The sequence below is a fragment of the Brassica napus genome, chromosome A7 (genome assembly GCF_020379485.1).
Source record: "Brassica napus cultivar Da-Ae chromosome A7, Da-Ae, whole genome shotgun sequence".
In the NCBI taxonomy this organism is placed as follows: Eukaryota; Viridiplantae; Streptophyta; class Magnoliopsida; order Brassicales; family Brassicaceae; genus Brassica; species Brassica napus.
The window spans coordinates 21,998,053-22,023,274 of record NC_063440.1 but is presented as its reverse complement, the minus strand read 5'-3'; the positions used below and the strand labels follow the sequence as shown (position 1 = coordinate 22,023,274).

Here is a 25,222-nt window from a genome sequence, read left to right as displayed (position 1 = left end):
CCGGAGGCGGAAATAACGAAGAAGGAAGAAGAAGGGTAATTATATTTAACAATTCCGACGGACACGGGTTCGTCAGTATTCCGTCGGTATCATTAAATGTATACCAATTGGCGGTTCGCGAAAATTTCACGCGGTTTGGTTTTCCCGGGTAAATTAAAATTCCGACGGAATTAAGTTCGTCAGTATATTCCGACGGAATACTGACGACACTTTCCGACGGAATACCGACGACTTAGTGTTTAAGGGTTGGTTACAAGTTTCTAAAAGCAAAATCCAAATCTTTGATAATATATATAGTATTTGAATAAAGATTTAACAGTAGAAATGTTTTTATAACACGAATTTATACAACAACATTTTTTGTAGTGTAAGATTAGATGAATATGATTGTATAAGTATATGAGTGTTAAGATGAGATGTTATGAAAACATGTGATATGCATACATAAATATTTTAATGAATTGTTATATTTGAACGGTTGCGATCTAATATTATACTAAACACTTATTATGTATACTCCAGTAGATCATGCAGTTGTCAATACATACATCTATCACTTCGTACGGTAGTTGAAGACCGGCTACAAGTTTCTGAACCTCGTAGTATGAACCCGGTGCAAGGTTATCCTCAGGCAGAATACCTTTGACAAAATCAGTAATCGCATCCATACATTCTTCAGCCAAATTATAGTCTGTCTTAATACCCATTAATCTAGTTGCAGATGATAAGACTGAATGACCATCTCTACAATTTTGATATAAAGGTTGTTTTCCTGCATCTAACATATCAAAAAATCTCCTAGATTCGGGATTTGGTTCTTCCCCTCTATAATGATCATGTACCATCTGCTCAGTACCTACACCATAATCTATATCCGTTCTAGGTTCTTCTAACCTAATATCAGGCTGAAGTTCACTAACAGGCTGAGGTTCGCTAGTACTACCATATTCATAACCAGTTTCCCCATGAAGGTACCAAACTTTATAATTACGTGAAAACCCTTTCATATACAAATGAGTCCAAACATCAAATTCTTTTATAACCTTATTATTATTGCAAGTAGAGCAGGGACATCTTAACATACCACTTTTTGCATCCGGTTGCTGTTGAACAAGCCTCATGAATTCTCCAATCCCTTGAACGTATTCTTCCGTAAGCAAATTAGTGTTGGGATCCAAATGAGGTTTATCCATCCACGAACGATAATAAGCTCCTGAAGACATGATTTTCACGGAATTGTTATGACTAAAGAGAAAGAAGAGAGAATGAGGTGTGAATGAGTTGAATGAGGAGGGGTTGCATTTATAGGAAATTGCTTACGGACATCCGACGACTTTCCGACGGAATACCGACAGATATAAAGCATTCCGTCGGAATTTCGTCAGTATTTTCCAATCTCGAACGGCTATAAAACGGTCATATATATTTGTCGGCAACGGTCACTTGGTTCGTCGGAAATTCGTCGGAAAATTCCGACGGAATACCGACGACCGTAACGGTTATATCTTTTCATCGGAATATCGTCGGAAATTTGACGGAATATTCCGACGACTTTTCGACGACTACAACGGTTATATTGTTTATCGGAATGTCGTCGAAAAGTCGTCGGAATATTCCGACGACCCTTGTTTTCTCGGAAATTCGTCGGAATTAGCCGACGGAATTCCGACGACTTCAGATTTTTTGTTTTCGTCGGAATCGGTCAGAATTCCGTCCAAAATGTCCGACGCCTTTGACGTCCGTCGGAATCTCCGTCGGAATTCGGCGTGTTTTCTTGTAGTGTTAACATTAGTGTTGGAAGTAAGTGTTTAAATCGATCATGAAAACATGACAAATAAACAAAATTATCTAATATCATAGAGGAAATGACAAATAAACAAAATCACTTCTTAAATATTAGTATAGATAGATTCGATCTTGAAAAAAAAAAAACAATGAAAAAGATGCATGACAGACACCAACAAGATCATTAGCAAAGCCATGACTTAAGCAACTCAAAAAAAAAGTATTTATTGAGCTACTTCATGAATTCCTCGACAAGGCGAACATTTTAAAAAATTAAGTATTGACGTTAGTTATCAAGTTCTCACCTTTTGTTCATAATTGTGGTCGAGGATTTAACAATAACAAATATGGGTACATGTCATGTTTGCTACCAGACTGAACGGATATTATAGCGATTATATTTTCTTCCATGTTTTTTTTTACTTTTTTTATCATGGAATCAAGTATAAAATTCTACATTTTGTCGATCATATTTTGTAACTTCAACTTTCATTTCGTAAAATGATGTTAACATTCTTAGGAAAAAAAAAGTATTGGTACACATGATCAACTAAAGGGAAACCTAAAAACATAAATGATTTTGAAATGGTCGGCTACATGGCTTTAGAGGATAGTTGATAAGGTAAATATTCCAAAGGCAAAAAAGACCGCTAAACGAGAGTACCGGTTGGTTATTCGAGGCACTAGATGCCTTCATGAATTGATCAAAATGGCGTGTTTTGACCGCAACTAATATAGAACATAGGAAAATACGTGCGGATATGTTTCAATCTATGAGCATCATTAATGCAGGTTTTTTAGAGTGGATTTCTTAACGATACGTTTTCGTAATTTTTAACTAAAAAAACTAAGAAGTGTCTAAGATATAAAAACCTCTCTTAGTTTATTTAGTTAAAAACTAAAAAAATGTATCTTATATTACATTAATAACCTCATTCTAAAAAACATGCATTAATCATGCTCTAAAGCCTATATCCGTTGTGGAATTGTTTCTATCAATCATGTTGATGAAAATTGCATCCAATGCTTGCAATGATGGAAGAGCCATCATTAGACCACATTACCTTTTGGGTTGGTGTTTGATGCATCTGATTTATGAAAACTTCATTAGAGCATCTCTAAAAGACACTCTATAACTTCAAATATGAAGTTTTTTACTCTCTAAAAAGAAACTTCTTTGAGAAGTGAAACTCTATATTTGAAATTTCACTACTCAAAACTTCAAATTTGAAATTTCATATTTTTATTTGCTTTTGGTTCCTATAATCACACATCGCCTTTATGATTCATAAATATTTTCTTATTTATTGTTTTAATCCTTAAAAAAATTATTTCTCATAAATATTTTAAATTTCGCTTACAGATTTTAAACTTTACACATAAAATTAAATAAAACTTTAAAATAAGATTTAAAATATTTTAAGCTAGATTTAGACAACAATAATATACAAAAAAAAACTTTTAAAAAAGATTTTACAAATTACACAAAGACATAACTATTACACAAATTTAAATATTATAACAACACTAATAGTTAGGTAAGTTTGATCCAGAAGCTTCAAATTTTCAAATATTGTCCAAATATTTTTGTGTAACTGAAGATGATTGTTGTTGTTGTTTTTGATGTCTTTTTTGTACAATTATTTCTTGTTCATATCGAATATATTCACGAGTATTAATATCATCAAAAAAATTAGTCTTTTAAAAATATTTTATGTTTCTCTTTTACTTTCTTATTCCGATCTAATGTATTTACAAGTATCAGTACTACCCGATTTCAATAATTTTTTGCTTATAATCTACAAAGTAAAAATGAGGAGAACTATTTTTACTTCGAAATGCACTAATAGATCATATATGCATTACGAAAATCATTTTATGAAAGAATATGCTATTTTGTTTGAAGTTTAATATTAATTAAGTTATTTTTATTTAAATTTTTATATAATAGAATATTTTATTAATTAATATTTTTTTAATATATTTATATATGTGCTAGTTATTTTTAAAAGTTTTATGAATTCAAATTATTTATGACAAATATAAAGATCATATTATAAAATATAAATACTTGAAGTTGAGTTTGAAGTTTTGTTTTTAGAGAAAAACACTTTTAAACTTTAAATATAGACTTTTGGAAATTATAAAATAGAGTTCTTTTTCGGAGATGCTCTTAGTTGAGATATGTTTGAACATCACCAACCATTTTCATAACATTACCATGATTGTTATACAAACTCATCTATTGGGATCAGAGGGTATATAAATTATGATGAAGGAAAAAAATGGAATTCGAGGTAAATAGGTTCCCGCCGGAAAAGGAATTTGAGGCCAAACATATTTCAACAATTTTTAAAAATTTGAAGTTTGACCCAAAAAGTTAAAATTTTGGCTTTTACCAGAAGAAAAAAGTTCAAATTTTTGGTCATGAAACGAAAACATTTTATTTAAGTCAAGCAACAACAACAACACCCCCTAACAATCATAAGTTCATGAAACGAAAACATTTTTTATGAAGAGTCTAAGCGTTTGGTTTTGGTACGTTACTGAAACATCACACACATACATCTTATAAAATTATTATTTCGGAAATATAATCATTACTTTCTTATTTGAACCGGCAGAGTATTGTGGTGCACTTAGAGTCCCTTACTCCCCCACCCGACCTTGTGGTGGCCGCCGGTGCTCTTGCTCATTCGCCAGTTCTCCGAAGCCTTCACCATTACTGTACGGCCACTACCACTTCCATGGTTGGGGTTCATGTAGACATGATGTGGTGGAATCTGAGGACCCATAAGCCTGTCCTGGTGCTTCATCCCGTGCGCCCCGTGCTGCTGCATACCGTGCACATCGTGGTGCTGCATCCCGTGCGCCCCGTGCTGCTGCATACCGTGCCCACCGTGCCCATCGTGGTGCTGCATCCCGTGCCCATCGTGGTGCTGCATTCCGTGCCCACCATGCTGCTGCATCCCGTGCCCACCGTGTTGTGGCATCCCATGCCCACCATGCTGCTGCATGCCGTGACCACCGTGCTGCTGCATCCCGTGCCCGCCATGGTATCCATCTTCATGCCTTCCCTGCCATCCATTACCCATCTTTCCCTTCAAAATCATCATTAACCAGATAACTAGCGGTGAGAAACCATATAAGAAAAGTTCTAAATCAGTATCTCAGGGTGGACAATTAGTGCATTTGCATACTGCTTACCATATCACAACAAATCCCAAGATATATACATATAAAATTACTGAACAAAATTCAGCATCCTAGGGGTCGATTGGACGGGGTTAACAGCCAACATTTCTTTCTATAGCTTAAATATGAACCAATCCTTCTCTAACTTTTTAAAGTTCAGTATTTAGTGCTTTGAAAATCGTTAAAGTAATTATATACCAATAAAATCTAAAACTATAGCAAACGGTTCACTAATTTTTTTTTAAAAAAAACCTTCAAACTACAACGTCAATCATAAAGCTCTAAGTTTCTGTACTTCTAAATATTTTAAGATACCAACCAAACATGTAACCTTTTTGCTAGTGGTGTGTACTAATGTTTTCATTGTGTCACCACGGTCAAACGCCCATAGTGCATGTTTTCTTTTAAAATGTTTGAAGGCACTTGGAAAGAATATATTCAACATAACATGACTAGTAAGGTTGCAACACCAGAGAAGATAGCTTACGTTGTGGTGAGGCTGAGACAACGGAGGTGGGGGCATGAAGTTCATATGGGGTTTCTGTTGGTGATGCGGCAACACAGTAGTGTGGTGGCTACGGCTTCTCTTAATGAACTCATCATCGTCTGACTCTTCTTCATCACAGGGAGGCATGCGAGCCATGGGTGGACGGCCGTGGTTAGCAGGTAGCCTCATTTGGTGGTCGTAGCGGGATTGACGATCGAAGTGGCTCCTTTCTGAGTCCTCATGAGACACAAACTCATTGTGCCCCTCGAAGCCGTAACCATTGCTTATGTGATCCTTGTGGCCGAACCCGTGCCCGTGCCCACCGATAAGTGTGTCAAGCATTTTTCTTAATATATGTATATATACTTGTCTTAGTTTATTTTATATGGATGAGTGATTAAAAGCTTCCTGGTGTGTCTATATATACACAATTTTTGTAGTGTTGTAGTGTTTGTTTTAAAAAGGTGGTGGATACGATTCCCTCTGGCAATCACTCCTATATCATGATAAGTATCTGAATCTTATTCTCTTTTCCACCACCACCATACAGAAAGTTGACTAGACATATTTGTTCTGATTCTGTTCATCCTTTTTACTTGATAATTCAGACTGACGTGAGAAATTCAAATTCTAAATTAACAATTATATCAATGCAAGAATAGTAATCAAACTGAGATTAAACTTACAGTTCTATTTTAGTTTTGTATCAAGCTCAACAATCAATCCAGTTTAGGATTAGAAACAACTAGATCCAGTTAACAGATTAGAAAAAGAAGTTGAGTGTATAGATATTATTCAAACGTCAGGAGATTACTAGAGTTGACACACACGAAATCGTCGGTGGAGTATCTTATTATGTGATGAATGCAGTATATTTATGCATTGTTTGGGCTGTTTCGTCGTAGCAGGCTCTATATATGATGGGAGGTAAAACTACTTGTGGCCCACGAATTTTTGGTTTCAGTTATTCACATTCACATATATAACCATTGGATTAAATCCAATAAGAGAAAAAAAAATAGTTATAAGTTATAACCACCAATAGGTAAACCTGTAGTTCCAAAAGAGAACCTCTTTTGAATCTTAATTTAGATTAACTCTAATGAACTAAAGTACATTTACTAATAGCTGAAATTCACTATGGTTTAACTAACTTAAGAAAATGATTTTAGTTAAATTTATTGTTTCTCTGAACGAAGGTATACCACAGTTAAATTACATGTCATTTCGGAAAGTTGAACCAGTTCATTGTAAGACAAAAGACCATTTCTTTTTCTGGGTTTCCTTTTTCTTCTTAAAAACTAAGATAAATTCTTTTTAAAATTGAAATTTGATTGGAAAACGTTTAAGAAAGCGTAGAGGGCTTAATAAGTATTTAACTAATTATAGTACATGTGTGCATTATATTTATAAGTTGTTTGTTTGTATGATGATGTTTTAACCTAGTTTGATATTTATTTCTTATTTTATATTTATATAAATTATTTTAACAGTTTTTCATAAAACATTTACTTATATATTAATTATATGTTAATCATAAAAAGAGTTAACACATATATCAAACTACTATTTTCAAATAATTATTTATTTGTAGTTTATTTTTCACTTCACATTTTATGTTGATAAGTATTATAAGAAATAATTTTTCTTTTCTTTTGTTAGTTTTTTATTTCTTTTTAAATATTTTTTACTAGTTGAATTTTTCATTAAATTTATTTTATTTAAAAGATATAATATATATAACCTATTAAAAACATCTAGGGATATTTTTTCTTAATTCATCGATCTTATATATCAGTCAGTTAGTTTAGATATAAAGTTAATTTTATTTTACATAGTTTTTTTATTTGTTTGTTTACCAGATTCAATTTTGTACACACATAATTTTATTTTTTGTTGCATCTCTTAACACATTTTTGTTAATTACGTATTATGTTGTTTTCTTAAAAGAAAAATGATACTTTAAATATCAACATAATTACATTTAAGAGCATCAGCACCAAGGAGAGATGGTGTACGTTTCTTAACAATAGTAAAATAATGCTGTTTATTTTTATAATTATATTTAATTACTTTTTAACAACTTAACCGGTAAATGATTTACACCCGTAGAAATGTTTTTCACGGTTGCGTTTGGAGTACCTGCAGAAAGGATCGTCTCTTACTATTTATTGTTCTCTTTTCTTGCTTTTTTTTAATTATTTGAATTGTTAAAAACTCCTAAAGATATTATCGCTAATACTGCTCTAATAATTTTTTCCGGTTTGTCAAAAAGTAAATTAAGAGATTTGATATTTTAAAATATTTAATTAAAATTCTGATTTTATATTTTAATGTTTTAAAATTATTTATTAAAATTTTCAATAATATATAATCCTAATTTTATTTATATAAAATAATTTGCAATTTTAAATTGTATTAACATAAAGTATGGCTTTAATCACTTACTTATTAATTGTATATTATATGTACTGCAAACACACAAACAAGCATAACTTCAATTTGATGTAATATATTAAAAAAACAATTGATGTATTCAGGTTCAGCGTCTTATACAAAATCCAAAAGAAATAGATGGAAGTTTGGAACCGAACCAAAAAAAAAAACAAAACTGAACTAGAACTCACAAATATCTCAGTACTTCACGTTTTCCTATATCCTAAAACTAAAACAAAATCGAAGACTGAAAATATTCCCGAAAGTATTTTTGAAAATGAAAAAATATTTTTGAAAATATCACTTTAGTGGTGGTAAAAATGAATAATAATACCAAGAAAATGGTAAACACGAAAATTCTCCTTTGTTCAAACAACCAAATTATCTGATATTTTTATTAGTTATCTAAAATTATCTGAAAACTAAATCAAACTAAACTTAAACTATATTGGATCCAACTTTTGAAGTATTTGCTGGTTTCCAATGTTGTTTGTAGAATCCAAAAAAAAAACTGAAGTAAACTAAACCAGATTTTATATATACACCAAGGATTATATTTCTTTATTTCTATATTTTAAAAAAAAAACTCCAAGCCGAATCACATTTAAGTTCTAACTTAATTTAGATAAGTATTTGATGAAGTTGAATTACTTGATTAAATTTAAATATTTCTAAGAAATAAAAGCACTTACAAATTGACAGTTGTAAAAACGGTTTCTAGTATCTAAAACTATCTCAATGGAGATACTACATTAGGTTTTCAGATATCTATAGTTCAACATTATTACATAACATACTTACACTTACATATGTATTAAGAACCCCTTGTTAAGCACTCCTCAATGGAAGCGCTCTCAGACCCTCACCTTCTCTAGAGGCAAGTTTTATATAATGATTGGTCCAAATGTGAAACGAGCGGACAAGAACGTGTTGTACAATAAAGAATGCAAGAGAGGATAGATGTGACTAAAAGAGGGTATCATTGATATGTTTCTGTTCAATTTGACAAAGAACATGTACACATTTCCAACCAAAAACTAGAAGATACTATCAATCATTTGCAGCCAAAAAAAATTAAAAGTCAGTTTAATAAAATCAACCGATTCTCTCTTTATTTACATAACGGTTCAATCAGTACGCCCTTTGTATCATCTTCTCCTATACTTTCCATGTGCCACTGGCCGGTGTTGTTAGTGTTCATTTTTCTATAGTTTTCATTTATACAAATATACATGGACTGTTGTTTCACTAGCTTGCCCATCTTGCTAGGATATGCTATAACGTGGATTATTCCAAACTCACCATCTTCAAGTTTTGCCGAATGACAAACTTGTGTTACAAAAGTCCACAAAAGAAGAAATTATTCTTATAAATTAAAAAAAAATATATTCTCATAGATCAGTTGTTTATGTACACCAAAAGCACCAATAAAAATCGCCATTCTAAAAAAATAATTCACACAAAGAATATTAATAATCATGAATTAGTAAGCAGTGTCATATCAATATATTAGTTTCAAGAACCATTCATTCCTTGTCTCTCAAGCAATTCCCCGGAAGAAGAAACTTGTACCTCTCCGCATTCTCCAGGAGGTACGCAGGAAGATGAACCGCCGAATAAGAATGTGGAATCGGACCCATCTTACCGATGATGTCTTTAAACGTGTACTCCTCAGGTATCATGTCGAACAGATCATCTCCATTGCATATAACTCTCTGAACTCTTTTAGGGTTCAAATAATGTCCAAACCTCACTCTATCATAGTGACTATAAGCTTTCATTTTGAACACAAACTCACTGATCCGTCTGAAACAGAAGCTACAATGCCACCCTGAATCCGCCAAGATCTCATCTGACTGCCTGTAATGAGCGTACTTTGTTTTACCAGTCTTGTATCTATGAACCGACGCTCTCCAGCTCTTGTCGTCGACCGGGAACTCAAAAGAGTAGAGATAGTTCTTCAGTCTTAAGTGGAGGATCTCCGGTATGTCATCGCACCAGCGGAGAAGGTTTATCGTGTGTCTGCTCGGGATCTCATCAACATCAGACATAATCAACAAGTCATCATCTGTAATGCCCGCGAGTCTTAGAAGCTGATCCAACGCTACTCTTTGGTAAGCCTCTTCGTAGAAAGGATTCTTCTCTCCTTTCTTGAACCTTCCTCCTACCGACCCGTAAGTCAACCGCGGCTCAACGAACTTGAACTCATCATCAGCCCTGTGGCTGGCGAAAACGAGCGGTTTCGGTAGCCCGGTGAAGGTGGAGTTGGACTCGAGGAGAACGAACTGAGTAACGTAAGGGTAGAGTTCTTGCCACCGTATGGTGAGAAGCTCGACTTCGGTGCTGAAGAGGACGGCGTCGTAGACACGGCGAGGGTATTCACGGACGCCCCAGCCGTGGAGCTTACAGAGAGATTCCATGGAAGCGTTCTCGTGGTGGTAGTGAGGAATGTCGTGGAATGGTTTTGGTGGTGATTCCCATAATGGTCTCAAGAAGTATGAGATCTTGAGGCCGTGAATGTATACACCAATAACACACATGGGGAAGATTACTAAGAGGAATATGATTGACTTTAAGTCTATACCACGCAACATGCAACATAGTCTGGTGATGCCAAAGCCTCGATCTGATTCCTGTTTAGACACAAGAAAAAAATAAAAGTCAATAGCTGATCAACTCATGTCTTGTATACTCATGTCTTGTATAAACAAAAACCAATTCAAACAATTAGATCAATCTAATTTAAGAAAATAATATTACTCAGATCAGAGCCATAAGATCTATAGTTTAGATATCAAGAAAGTCTCCGTTTACCAAATCAAGAACCATTGACTAAACAAGATCTTGTTTTCAAGAACAATTTAAAAAAACGATAAAGAAGAGAAGAAGGAAGGAAGACCTGTGTGCCGCATAGATCATCGGACTTTTTAGAACAATAGTGACCACCGTTTTCACCCATCATCCACCACATCTTCTTGGACTTCCTTTTAACACCGATCAAGAACTTGATCTCCGGAGTTGAAAGAGATATAAATAAATTCGACAAGAGATGATACAAAAATAAACAGCACAGCTCGATGATAGATATCTACGGTAGATAATCTACCAGTGAAGAATATAAAGTAAAAGAAGTAAAGAAAGAATACAAACTAAAAAAGAATTAAAGAATTAAGGAACCAAGAAACAGAGCTTTTTGCTGTGATTATATGTCGTGTCTGTTTCTCGGAGCTCTACAATGGAAAAATAATAATAGATTGAGATGCTTTCTGAGTTTCGGGTGATGATGCCTTTGCCTTTTAGCCTCGAGAAGTGCGGCTAAGGGCAGCTTAGTCAATGAAAGAAAGTATCAACGTTCGGTTTGTGTTTTTGAGTATTATCATCTATCTCCACGCGTTGCGGCTTGACTCAGTCCCACCCACTTACAGCTTTTGTCTTTGTCTTTTTGGTTGAAAAAGCCAACGGAATCACTTGTGTAGTTTATTACTCTTTCTCGTCCACAAACACGTGGCTTCCACTGTAATAGTACAAATGATTCTATTAAACTTGAACTTAGAACTGCATCTATATGAAAGTACTGTCAACAATTTCTTTATATAACAAAATTTGTCACATGGGTTTATATTGAAGAATAAAGTTTCAAAAAGGTTACAAGCCCACATAGCTAGCAGACATACAATCACTTAACATCAACCTCTGGCTATAACCAACCAAAAAGCAGCCCAACTAAAAGAAGCATAAAAAAACACAAGCCTACAAACTACAAGTCATTGAGGATGATTAGCTGCAACACAAGATTGATTCCTATCCTCATATGACGTTTTTAGCAATCAGACGAACCCTTCTATCTTAAAAAAAAAAGGACACGACCGGCCACGCCCTGGGCCTTTTAATTTTTCCACCAAGTCTTTAGCTTCCGACACAAACACCACTTTTGAATATTGGTGACATAACATGCAAGTGTTCATATCAAACTTGTACTCCTAGGAAGCGATGCAACCAAAGCACGCCTAATATAACACAAAAACTGAAGTGAACAAAGTTTGTTGTCTGAAAATTTGTTGGCTCAAAAAAAAGTTTGTAATTCTGAAAATTATCTGGAGGATCATATCGGAGTCCACTTTATGGGTATGATGGACTAAAAGATACTTGATCAGTAAAAGGTCATTAATGTCGATGAAAACAGTACATTTGGTTCATGGATGTGGAGTAAGCTTTTGAATAGGACTCTACTAAATCTTTTACAAGAGTGGAAATTCAAAGTGGATCACATTGTTCCTTTTGGTTCGATATGCGGTGCCCCTTAGGAAGGCTGTCTGATATAAGTTGGCGGAGTTAGAAGTTCTATTCACCGAGGTCTATTAATATATCTATCTAATAATATTAAAAGATGTGCTAAATTAAGATTTCAACATTAAACATTGGTTTAGTTGCATCTAAATTACCCAATTTTTTTCATTTTATACTTACAAAACCTAACATATAAACCAAAAATATAGAAAAAATTTAGGGGTCAGTTGACCCCCTCCGACGTAAGTAGCTCCTCCAATGGATATAACGATGATATCTACGGTAATATACCAGAGAATATAAGGTTAAGGAAGTAAAGAAAAATACAATCTAAAAGGAATTAAAGAACCAAGAAACAGAGCTTTTTGCTGTGATGATGTCGTGTCTGTTTCTGTTTCTTGGAGCTCTCTGAGTTTGGTGAGTGATGTGTGATATAACAAACTAAGTTCCACATTGGAGAATTAGACAAGGAGTGTCTAATATATAAAGAGATGTCCAACTCTAATAGTACGAGGCCTTTTGAGAAGGAAACCAAAAGTAAAACCATGCGGATCAGCCAATTAGGCCCAAAGTGGACAATATCATACTAATAAGATAAGATAGAGTTGGACACGGGATTTCGCAATCACAACAATTGGTATCAGAGCCAGGTTGACGAGAAATCTGCAAGAAAGACCGAAATACCCTTTGAGCGATGAATGAGTGATGAATGGGTATCCTATGAGTTAGGAATGAGAAGTGTGTGGCAGAAATCAAGTCAGAAGATTCTGGAAGTCAGTTGTGGGACATGAGATGAATGTGATCCTTAGTTTGAAGGGGAGAATGTGATATAACAAACTAAGTCCCACATTGGAGAATTAGACAAGGAGTGTCTAATATATAAAGAGATGTCTAACTCTAATAGTACAAGGCTTTTTGGGAAGGAAACCAAAAGTAAAACCATGCGGATCAGCCAATTAGGCCCAAAATAGACAATATCATACTAATAAGATAAGATAGAGTTGGACACGGGATTTCGCAATCCCAACATGATGGTCGTGGTGATGATTATCTTATGGCCCTGAGTTACGGTCAAGGGCAAATTAGTCAATGGAGAAAGTATCAGTTTTGCGTTTTGAGTATTATCATCTCTCTCTGTCTCTATCCACGCGTTGCGGCTTGACTCAGTCCCTCACTTACAGCTTTTTGTCGTGTCTATTTGGTTGAAAAAGCCAACGGAATCACTTTTGTAAACTCTTTCTCTTCCACATGGCTTCCACTTTAAAACGTACAAAAGATTGTATTAAACTTCAACTTAGAACATCATCTAATATGTGAAAAGGACTGTTAACAATTTCTTTATATAACAAAATTAATATTCCATCTATTCCAAAATAGACGATGTTTTGAAAATTTTTTGATGTTTCAAAATAGATGATGTTTAGATATTTTATATTGATTTTAATTTTATTAAAATTTATGAGACTATTAATATTTTATTAAAAAAATTGATGATTGACCGAATTAGTTTAATTTACATTTTTATTGCTATTTTTTAGGTAAAAGTGTTTTTTTTTTAACTTTTGTGTCTTGAACCAAAGCATCAACTATTTTGGAAGAGAGGAGTATATTTTTTGGTCATCTGGGTTTTATATTGAAGAATAACGTTTCACAGGTTTACAAGCCCACAAAGCCAATACACATATGTAATATCAAACCTATAACCAATAAACCAGCCCAACCAAAAGAGGCATAAGAGAAATACAAGTGACAACAAACTAATCCAAAAGCTTACAAACATAAGGAACTCTCTCATCAACAAGAACTTCTGAAAGTCATTTTGGATGATTAGTCGCAACATAAGATTGATCCCTGTCTTCATATATGATCTCATAGCTCACATCCCAACACAAAACTGGTTTAATGGTAAAAAAAATTCAACCACTTTAAAATGAAAAGGACACGACGGGCCACGCCCTGAGCCTTTTAATTGGCTTCCATTTGCTTCCACCAAGTCTTTAGCTTCCAGCGCAAACACCACTTTTGAAATTCTGACTCAAGATTCCTATAAAGATGCAGTATAATACTACATTTTCTTTCGGCCCAGGGTCCAAAACACTGACTCCCAAACTCTAAAGACTAGTTTTCCTTTGTAATAACGTTTCAGTAGAAGTCTCTTTCTTTGATGCAATGGTATTACACACTTCATTTTCCTTTTGTGACCACAGTTTTCTAAGTAATAAGCTGCTCTATTTTGGTTCTTTTCCACTATTTGATTAAGCTTATATGCATCTAGTTTCCATCAACCCTAAAAAGAAGATGTATCAGTTTAGTAAGTTGTAAACCATACTACCCATTTTGGCTATTGTGATATTTATGCGAAACAATAATGTGAATTGTCTTGCCCGACACCACTGAGGCAATTAGTAAATGTTATAAAGTTTGGTGTCATTTTAGATCTTCATAGTTTTTCCCTCAACCGACACCGGCCCCCGTAGGCAATTAGTAAAGGCTGTAGAATTGAACTTTGATGGTCATGATACTATACTGTTTTGTCTTTCTATAGCTTTACTTAAATAGTTATCAGAAAAACGCTCTTATACTCTTTAACAGCTGTGTATGGTTTAATATTGTTACATCTGTTTCTGATATAAGAAGGTGTATGTGAAAAGTTTAAAAGAAGTAATGTGAATATTTACCTTATCAAAGTGTATTTATATTTTTGGTTATTTGTCCAAGAAAACTTCAAGACTAAACATGCAGCTAAAATAGTAGAGATATGAGTAATTATGAGAGAGCAATTTATGATATCATACGAGTGAGGAAAAATATGAAGAAAACCATATAGTAGTTCTAGGATCAGTAAATAAGTTTGTCTAGTCTCCCAAAAATTAGGTATTGGCTGTTGCACGGAATATGGTACACATACCAAGTGACCAGACGTGAGAGGTATAGCCGTAGGTGGTCAAAGGCATTACAAGTGGTTTAATTAAGAACCAGGAGGTGGTCCTGATGCACAATAAAAATATTGTGAGTTCTATGAATTTGGTGAATATAACATTTTGATTTCGGGTAAATTGTGGTGTATGTAAATATGCAAAAAAAAAATTGATTTGATTATTTACGTAGTTAAAGTGCATTTATCTTTCTATAATTTTCAAGAAAAATTTCAAAGTTGAACTGAAAGAATAGATGACTAATTGATAAATGTTTCACGATATCATATAAGTGAGATCAATACATGAAAAATATTATATAATGATTACATAGTCACTAAACAAGTATTTTGAAATTCCAAAAATTTTAAACACTGATTATTGCAAAACTAAGTGAACAAACGTGAAAAACCTATTAGCCATAGTTGGCCAGAATTGTTACAAATATCTTATAAAGAAAATGTAGCAGCAGCCGTTTTGTGGCGTACGTAGATTGTCCTTCAAAAAAACTTAAAGAGAAACTCAGAGAGCTTCAAAGAAAGTACACTCTACAGTTCCATGTAGCTCTGCATAAATAGACATCTCTTCTCTGGAGGAATTATAAAACAAAAAGAGCAGAATCTGATTATGCATTTCGCGTTGAACAAGACAAGGAAAAAGCCGAAGCAAAAGAGATTTGGTGGAAGTAAAATGAACAGAAGCAGAAGAAGAAGAGGCATTCTTTATATGTATTTCGATTCAAAGCGTGCATGTGTTAGTATGAGAGCTACTGAGTACGCCAATCGATTTATGTAATCCATAAAGAGAGGCAGTCCCAGTTTCTAAGTACAGTTAATCTGTACATGTGATAAAAAAGTAAAAACCAATATTTGGAGCAAATATTTCTAACATGTATTGGATCATTTGATAAAGGTAGTACAACATGTGCAATTGGAAAAAAACTCACATTGAGTTGGTTTGTCCACTAGAGGAGAAGTCTCCTGATAATAGTGAACAATATTAATCAATAACAACGTAAATTGACCTTCACTTTTTCAATCAAGTAAATAGCCTCAAATACACTCATCATTGATGATATCAATGAATTCACTGGTGTCTTAAACAGATAATTTGCTATTTTCCTTGACTTCAATTGTTTCCCGCGGGTTTTAAACACATAACATGGTATGTTAGTCGATATCACATAATATAGTACAATTTTACATTAAATATCATAATTTTACCCGAAGTGAAGAGTATTTTTAACCAAATCCTGCGAAGAAACAAAGTCATTCATATTTTTCTACCAAAATCATTTAACTAATTATGCTCTGTAATTTTTTTTAATTACTACTTAAATGACCCTGGAAATAAATAAATAAATTATAATCTTCCTTTTTTTTTGTCATCAAATTATAATCTTCCTTAACAGTCCATTATTCTCATACTTGACTTATGTCTTAGATCTATTTAAACTTTATAAAACTAAAATTTTACTTCGATACGTGCATATTTAGCCACAATTTCATCAACTTTTTTTTTATAAAAAGTAACTGTATGAATTATGATATTTTCATTTTCTAAATGGTTCCAAACAACTTAACTCACCACACTATGATCCATTCGTTTCTTCATAAGAAAGACAGCCAATTTGGCCAAAACTAAATAAATAAGATAACAAGATCTATTACAAGACGTACAAAATCCAGCTCAGCTCCAACCGTGGACGATCTCTAATCGGGACAGACGGGTCCCACATCCAAGGGGACCACCAAAAGCAGCCATTGTCGGCTGGACACCCACTCGGGTAACACTCCTAACAGGTAAATCAAAATATAATCAATTTTTTTGTAACCTTTCTCTTCTTTCACACGTAGAGTTGACATCAGGATAGGAACTTCTCCTCCAACCCCGAAAACACCCTTGATCAAACCACTTTAATTACGGTATTACCACTGGCCCCTGTAACCTTCGTCCTTAGTGGCCACTGATTGATCCAAGACAATCTCTCGTCACACTCATGGGTAGACAATACCGACCGGAGCCGTGACGGGTTTTATATTTGTGTTCCCTCAACCACCGGTACTAGTTCGGGGAGTTTAAAGGTACCGATTCTGACAAGTCATGGGGCATTGTTGTTTGTATCATAAGTTCTATGTTTCTTAACTTAAGCCATACATATCAATATCTTTGGATCTATCAAAGACAAAAAAATCAAGTTTATACATATATATACACTTCGTCTTTGTTAATTCAGTTCCAATTCAACACACACTTCTTTTTTTTGTAATAAAACAAAGAGCAGCTTTCTTCTGCATCATCTCTCTTCACACTGTAAGTCTCGTATTTTTTAAAATCTAGCAAAGGCATTAGTACAAATATAGGCTATAAAGTGTAGTTGTCAAGTTTTTAATCTTGAACATGATTAAAACAAAGAAAGCCTTTTTTTTTTTTTTGTAACACGAAAGCTTTTAATTTCTGGTTCATGACTTTCCAGTCCTTTCGATCGATGACTTATTACCGGTTGCACTGAGATTCTGTCGATCTTAAAACATTAATTCAATAATTGCTCTGTGATGGGGAAGCTTAATTGAGAAAAGGGTTATATATCATTTATATAGAGATATCTTTCTTCAAACCTACGACTTCTAGTAAGATTGAGACTGTGTATAATATTACTCTTTTTAATATTGAAATAACGGAATAGAGCAACCTCGATAACTGGCTGAGGTTTTTTCTTCCCGTCGTTTTATAATAAGACTCAAAGGCGTGGGAGAGATGATATATTATTGTATCAGATGTATCATATTTTTAATAAAATGAAACTTTGAGATAACTCGACTTAAACGGTTAAAAGTGACCAGAACATCAAATACATAACCTATTTCTCTAGATTATATAGTTAATGTTAGGCTCCCTAACTTTTAGCACTACACAAAATCAACATAATTTGTCATATATTATGTAGATATATATGTTGTTTTTAGCAACTTCAAAAGAAGGGGGGTAAAATGCAATCTACATTATTTCAGTCAAAGTAATTATTTGGATAAAGAGATGATCAAGTTTAACATTCTTTGAAAGGAATCTACTTTCAATGATTTGTTATTAGCAGGCTTCCACTTTTCTCTATTAATAGGTAGCATAGATGGGTAAACAGTAAACACCGTATATTTCTATATATTTTTATTCGGATTATACAGTTAGACATTTGTTATTTTTTATTTATTTTTGGTAAAATAGATAACATAAATATTTGTTATTTGTTAGTATCCTTCACCGTTCCTCCATGAATATATAATTATATATACATATATAAATTTCTATCTACTTATAGTATTCACAAATGCATATATTTTGCTTACTCTCTTCATAAGTGTGTACACTCATTAAAGACGATACGAAAATAGAGGTTATTGTCGATTTCATTGTCGCCCTTTGATATTATAACCCACTTGATAAAAGAGGTGTATGGACAATATGGCTGCTTAAAATTCAAACTTTCTTTTAATGATTTTCTTATTTTAAAGTATTTTATATAAAGTTGTAACTTATATGAAATGTCAACAATTTCAAATGTTTTAAGAGGTAAGAACGATAACATAAAGGTAAACTAGACTAGCAGTGTATTTGAGGAAGAGAACGGGAATGGCAAATTCATCCCTACCATGAGTTGGACGTAAACCGATGTGGACCCTGCGATTTCATAATCCAACAATAGTATTTACACTCTCGTTAATGTCATGTCATTTTCACAAATATATGAATTATATATTTGTATAACTACACTAATAAATAAATATCTATATCACGTTTTTGTTTAATTGGCTATATATTTATATACTTTTCTTTGGAAGTTACATTTATCTCGTATGTAAAATTTAAAACGCAGTAAGTATTTTTTGTAAAAAGGTAAGGATTATATATATATATGAGTTAATAAAAATATCTAAAATTAAGTTATTTTTTCAAAATCGATACCTAGATAGATAAAATTTGATTTTCATTTATCTAGATAGTCCATAAGTTTTTGGCGCAAGGAAAACTTTGGTAAAATAATGTAACATGTGAATAACGAAATGAAAATGATTAAATATGTAAGTTGTAACAATAAAAAAGAAAGAGATGACAAAAAAAATAGGGTCAATTAGCCAAATAGCCAAAATTTGAAGTGAAATTAAGAGAATGGCATTGATTTTGACGTAATTGGGTAACTAACATTTAAGGCCCATTTGATCCGGTAATACCCTTGGTTGGTGCAAGTAACCGGTGAAAGATAGAAAGTTAGATGACGTAAACAAATTGAGGTATGACTAATATTTAAATCACATCTGAGTGAATATAAGGAACCACGTCACATATTTATGACCACATACATATGTTTCAGTGTTCTATTTCACATCACCGAAATAAAACAGATTTCTAACCTCACTCACATACTCTAATACTAAACATTATCCCAAATCTAACCCATATATACTAAACATTATCCAAATCCCACCCCAACCCCTTAATACTAAATCCTAAACCTTAATCAATAAACCCTAAACTCAAATACATAACTCTAAACCCAAATATAAATTTTAAACCCAAATAGAATGAAACAAAATAAATAATATGATATATATTGGTAAAATTATGAAATGTCTATAATTTCGTAGAAGAAGTTGATGTTGATCCCAACTATACCTTCTCATCTTCTAAATACTAAACCTTAAACTATATTCACTAATTCCTAAACTCAAATATAAACCATAAACCCAAATAGAATGTAACAAAATAAATAGCATGGTATATATTGGTGAAATTATGAAATATCTATGATTTCATGGAAAAGGTTAATGTGACCCAACTGTACCCAACTATACCTTAAACTTTAATCCCTAAACCCTAAATATAAACCCTACACGGAAATATAAACCCTAATCCAATGTCAACCCCAATCTTTCATAAACTAAACCCGAATGGAACAAAATGATGAAATATCTATGATTTCATGGAAGAAGTTAATGCTGATCCCCCAACCATATCCCCTCACCTTCTAAATACTAAACCCTAAATTATATTTACTAAACTCTAAACTAAAATATAAACCCTAAACCCAAATATCAAAGTCTAAAAAATTACATATATTATGTAAAATTAAATTATATTATGTAATATTAAACTACACAATCTAGATCATAGCACGATATTTACTTGTTCAAAAACTAAAATTTTTAACAAAATAAAACACTCTTTAGTAATCATCAAATGGAATGGAACATGATAAAATAGAAGAGTAGCAGAATATATCGCATTTCATAACAGGAATAGAACAAACATAACACATATTGTTTTACATTTCTATTCCATATGCGAATAGAATAGAACAAACATAACACATATTGTTTTACATTTCTATTCCATATGCGAATAGAATAGAACAAAATAAACAGACACTGTTTATCTTCTCCGATCAACTTCATCCACGGCGAAAAAATGTAATTGTATCTCGCAACATCAGTGGAGATAATACATATGACCGTATCAGAGAGACAGATTTTGTTGTTGATACAGTAAATAGAAGAGACGAACATACGGTGGTGACGGAAGATGATGCGGTTTGCGTAGATGGAGGTGATCGCCACTACACAGGTCTTTTCGGCAAGGATCAACACAAATTGGAATGTGAATGCGAATCAGTAAGGGATTGTAATCAGAGAAAACACGGTGGAGAGAATCTGGAGTGAAACTATTCAAAGGGGTGTGAATCTGGAAGAGACACGACATATTTTTGCAAAATAGTAATTTTTAATTTTATTTTTTTCTAGCAGGTTTCTCCGGTTTCAAGCAGGGGTAATACAGCAATATTATATAAAAGACATGTGAAACAGTGAAAAATTAGGGTAATTGGCTACTCAATCAATTATGCTTTTTTGTAGCGTCATCTCACCTAATTTCCCAAAAAAATAAGAGTGAAAAAAATAAGGAGAGGCAATGATGAGGAAGGGAGAAGGTGGGATAAGCAGAGGCACGTGGGTTTGGTGATTCTTCTTTCTTTGCACGCTGGCGAATGGCTTAAGTACCATAGTTTACTCCTAAAAATACAAATAAAAATTAGGAAAATAATAATGTTTTGTGTATCCAGTTTAAGTCCCTACCATAATATAAATATTAAAAATCCCAATTTTGCATAAAACATGAAAAACAAAAAAGTTGCAAAGTAGATTGCTCTGCTTTATTGTGTTTCTCTCTTTAACCTTTGAATGATTGGTAAAGACTGTTTTCTGGGAATTTGCCTAGCTAGCTCAAAACATTTTCTTTCTCAAAAAAAAAAAATCTCAAGGCTGATGACTTGAAGAGTGTTATTCTGTTTTCATCCAAAGTGAGTTTTTCTACTTCTTCTTGGGTTATGCATGGGAACTGGACAACATTCTTGTTATGATGTGTGAACCATGGAGTATGGTGTTTAGTTATCTTTTGTGATTGATGGAACTTGGGTGGGTTGTGATATTATGTTGATAGGATATCCAACTCTTATCTTTATCCTTTTTTCCTTTATTGCATTGATTTTGATTCTTTTTGTTTGTATGTCCATATCAGATTGGGTATAAGGAACTTTGATTGAATGGACATGAACTTTAGTGGTGGCCTAAGTTTTTCTGGGATCTTGTTTTTCCTTTTTTTATTTCTTACCTATTTTATTTTTTCCCCATTTATCATTCTATATATCTAACTAAATTACTCACCACAAAGACAAATTTCCCAACAGAAACATAAAATCTTTTTTATTCTCTCCAAAGAAAAAACCTCTCTGACAAAGGTTTCATTTGTTTTGTCTCACTTACAGACAAGAATCTTGTCAGGTTTTCTTGAGGAAGGTACTGTTCTTCAGGGCTTGGAGGGGTAGAAGAAGAAAACCCATTTGAAGTTTGGCCATTATGCAGAGGAGTTTCTGAAGATTCAAGAACATAAATAACAGCTATGAAGTTTATGAAACTTGGATCTCGACCTGACACTTTCTACACTTCAGAAGATTTAAGGTAAACAATAAAACTAAATCTCAGGACATAAAGGTTGAGTAAAGAAACTAAACTGATGCTTGTTGCAGATGTGTTTCTTCTGAAGTTTCTAGTGATTATACAATTGAAGTTTCCGGAAGTAGATATCATCTTCACAAGGTACTCTTTCTTCTTCTTCTTCTTCCTCTTCTTCCAGATGATTGTTTTATCTCTAAGAGTCTTCTTCTTTTCTGTAGTTTCCACTGCTTTCAAAGTGTTTGAGGCTTCAAAGAATGTGCTCTGAGTCACCAGAATCAAACCAACTTCCAGACTTCCCAGGAGGAGTTGAAGCCTTTGAGCTATGTGCCAAATACTGCTACGGAATGACAATAACCATAAGCGCTTACAACATAGTAGCAGCGAGATGTGCGGCAGAGTATCTTCAGATGTCAGAGGAAGTTGAGAAAGGTAACTTGGTGTACAAGCTTGAAGTCTTCTTGAACACCTGCATCCTTAACGGATGGAGAGACTCCATAGTCACACTTCACACCACTAAGGCTTTTCCTCTCTGGTCTGAAGACCTTGCCATCACTAGTAGGTGCATTGAGGCCATAGCCTCAAAGGTCTTGTCTCATCCATCCAAAGTGTCTCTCTCACACAGTCATTCTAGGCGTGTTAGGGACGATGACACGTCCTCTAACAGAGCTGCTGCTGCGAGCAGAGGATGGTGGGCTGAAGACATCGCAGAGTTGGGGATAGATCTTTACTGGAGGACAATGATTGCTATCAAATCCGGAGGCAAAGTACCCTCTAGTCTCATAGGTGATGCCCTTCGAGTTTACGCCTCTAAGTGGCTTCCTTCTCTGCAAAGAAACCGGAAACAAGTCGGCAAGAAAGAGGATTCTGACTCGGATTCGGAGAGTGACGTCTCATCCAAGCATAGGTTGTTGTTGGAGTCCATTATAAGCTTGCTTCCTGCTGAGAAAGCCGCGGTTTCTTGCAGCTTCTTGCTTAAGCTCTTGAAAGCAGCTAACATCTTAAACGCCTCATCTTCTTCCAAAATGGAATTAGCGAGAAGGGTGGCTCTTCAGCTAGAAGAAGCAACGGTTAGTGATTTGTTGATACCTCCAACGTCATACAAGTCTGAAATGCTATACGATGTGGACATTGTGGCGACTATCTTGGAACAGTTTATGATCTTAGGGCAGACTAGTCCACCGACAAGTCCTTTGAGAGGTAAAAAGGGTATGATGGATAGAAGACAAAGATCTCGTTCGGCTGAGAATATTGATCTTGAGTTCCAAGAAAGTAGGAGGTCTTCCTCTGCCTCTCATAGCTCAAAGCTTAAAGTGGCTAAGCTTGTGGATGGATACCTCCAACAGATTGCTAGAAATGTGAGTCTACCGCTCTCGAAGTTTGTTAGTTTAGCTGAGAGTGTCCCTGAGTTTTCAAGGCTTGATCATGATGACCTCTACAGAGCCATTGACATATATCTCAAGGTACAATAATCTCTCAAAACTTTCATCATGTTTTTTTTTTATACCAAAAGGTTCGGGGTCGGAAGCTGTAACCCTTCCAGCCCCGAAACCACAAGAATGTAATATTAGTTTCGTCTCAGCGGTCACTCGAATTAGAGACCTTTTGATATAATGGGGATCTTTCAAAACTCTCATCATTGTTTGTGTTCACTAAACCTAATCATAGTCATTGTTGTGTTTCTACAGGCTCACAAGAATCTGAATAAATCAGAAAGAAAAAGAATATGTAGAGTCTTGGACTGCAAGAAACTGTCGATGGAAGCGTGTATGCATGCTGCGCAGAACGAGATGCTTCCACTGAGAGTTGTGGTGCAAGTCCTCTTCTATGAGCAGGCGCGAGCCGCTGCAGCTACCAACAACGGTGAAGTTAAAATGACTGAGCTTCCAAGCAACATCAAAGCACTCCTTGCTGCACACAACATTGACCCTTCTAATCCAAGTGCAGCCGCTTTCAGCACGACCACAAGCATGGCAGGGCCGGAAGATCAGTGGAGCGTGTCTGGTCTCAAATCTCCAAAGTCAAAGCTCTCGGGGACACTGAGAAGCAAGCTAGCTGAAGATGAGGAGATAGACGAGAGGTTTATGAACCAAGGAGGAGGAAGAACTCCATCTCGGTTTAAGGCTTTCTGTGCAATCCCTGGCCGACCTAAGAAGATGTTCAGTAAGTTTTTGTCCATCAACAGAAACTCCAACGACAAAAACTGAATAAACTGTTCTTTTTAGATCTCTAGAGTAAAAGAAAGGAAATGTGTAAACCTCTCTCTCTATCTCTTTGTGTAACTTCACCAATGTTCAATTACATTAATCTCCAAAATAATAATGTTTAAGAATTCATATTTATTTTCACTAGATTAATGAGACGTGTTTGGAATCCAGAAGGTCAAAAGAAAATGACCTAATAATAATATTAGGGGGAAGTGTATTCAATTAAGAGTTTCAAATGATTTGTATTAAAATGACAAATTCACTTTTATTAAACGAAGATTTAAAAAACACTTTAAAATTATAAATTCAGTGTTATTGAACTTGTCATTTTTTAAAACACTTTGAAATTTATTGTTATATTAAACAAAATTTAAGTTGAAATTTTAGAGTGTTTTAAATGTTTTTAGGGTGTTTAAGAAGGATTTTTAGTTATAAAAATAAAAATCCAAATTTCATGGTTTTAAAAAAAATTCTAGAGTTATTTAATAAAAATCAATTTTAATATTCACCTAAAATCATTTAAAAGCTCACTAAAATCAAATCATTTTAAATTTCACATTAATACAACCCCCCCGCCCTCTTAGAATTTTATGAAACAGAGCAGCCTGAAGATTCTCTAGTTTGTTTGATTATTCTATCTTTGTAGAGAGTAAAAGTCAAATCTTCCTCTCTGTCTTTGGAGTAATCTGTTGTCTGCTACTGGGTTAGTTAGGATTTTTTTTCATATTATAGATATGATATACCCAAAGATCATGTTCATTAATCAGTAGAGAGGAGTGCTAGGTATTTAACAAAACATTTGTTATGTAAATTTGATCTTATTTTAGACAATGAATACGGAATATCTTAACCGCCTTGGATTTGATATGTAATTAAGTACATATATTATGATTCTTTTCAATAATTATGTCA

The 25,222-nt window shown here is 33.8% G+C and overlaps 3 protein-coding genes across 9 annotated transcripts; 1 reads left to right on the top strand and 2 right to left on the bottom strand.

The window, feature by feature from the left end:
• Positions 1-4,213: 4,213 nt before the first annotated feature.
• LOC106378957 (histidine-rich glycoprotein) lies at positions 4,214-5,935 on the bottom strand. Of its 2 annotated transcripts, none has more exons than XM_013819027.3 (2): positions 5,468-5,935; positions 4,214-4,886 (listed from the first exon to the last, which is right to left on the bottom strand). In XM_013819027.3, exons 1-2 carry the CDS (start codon positions 5,807-5,809, stop codon positions 4,425-4,427), a joined length of 804 nt encoding a protein of 267 aa, XP_013674481.2. In that variant the 5' UTR covers positions 5,810-5,935; the 3' UTR covers positions 4,214-4,424. The 2 variants fall into 2 exon arrangements, with proteins under 2 accessions (XP_013674481.2, XP_022544775.2); XM_022689054.2 differs by having other exon boundaries at positions 4,214-4,862; positions 5,468-5,876.
• A 3,320-nt stretch (positions 5,936-9,255) lies between these two features.
• LOC106378797 lies at positions 9,256-11,347 on the bottom strand. The gene is made up of 2 exons (XM_013818887.3): positions 10,803-11,347; positions 9,256-10,536 (listed from the first exon to the last, which is right to left on the bottom strand). The coding sequence occupies exons 1-2, from the start codon at positions 10,872-10,874 to the stop codon at positions 9,430-9,432; spliced, it is 1,179 nt and encodes a 392-aa protein (XP_013674341.2). The 5' UTR covers positions 10,875-11,347; the 3' UTR covers positions 9,256-9,429.
• Positions 11,348-17,062: 5,715 nt separating this feature from the next.
• Positions 17,063-24,439, top strand: LOC106378554 (BTB/POZ domain-containing protein At1g67900). 6 transcript variants are annotated; one of them, XM_048735916.1, is made up of 7 exons: positions 17,288-17,418; positions 20,644-20,922; positions 21,009-21,110; positions 21,917-22,109; positions 22,178-22,247; positions 22,325-23,566; positions 23,792-24,439. In XM_048735916.1, exons 4-7 carry the CDS (start codon positions 22,051-22,053, stop codon positions 24,308-24,310), a joined length of 1,890 nt encoding a protein of 629 aa, XP_048591873.1. In that variant the 5' UTR covers positions 17,288-17,418; positions 20,644-20,922; positions 21,009-21,110; positions 21,917-22,050; the 3' UTR covers positions 24,311-24,439. The 6 variants fall into 6 exon arrangements, with proteins under 6 accessions (XP_048591871.1, XP_013674147.2, XP_048591873.1 ...); XM_048735917.1 differs by lacking the exon at positions 20,644-20,922 and having other exon boundaries at positions 17,351-19,226; positions 21,041-21,110; XM_048735915.1 differs by lacking the exon at positions 17,288-17,418 and having other exon boundaries at positions 17,551-20,922.
• The last annotated feature ends 783 nt before the right edge of the window (positions 24,440-25,222 follow it).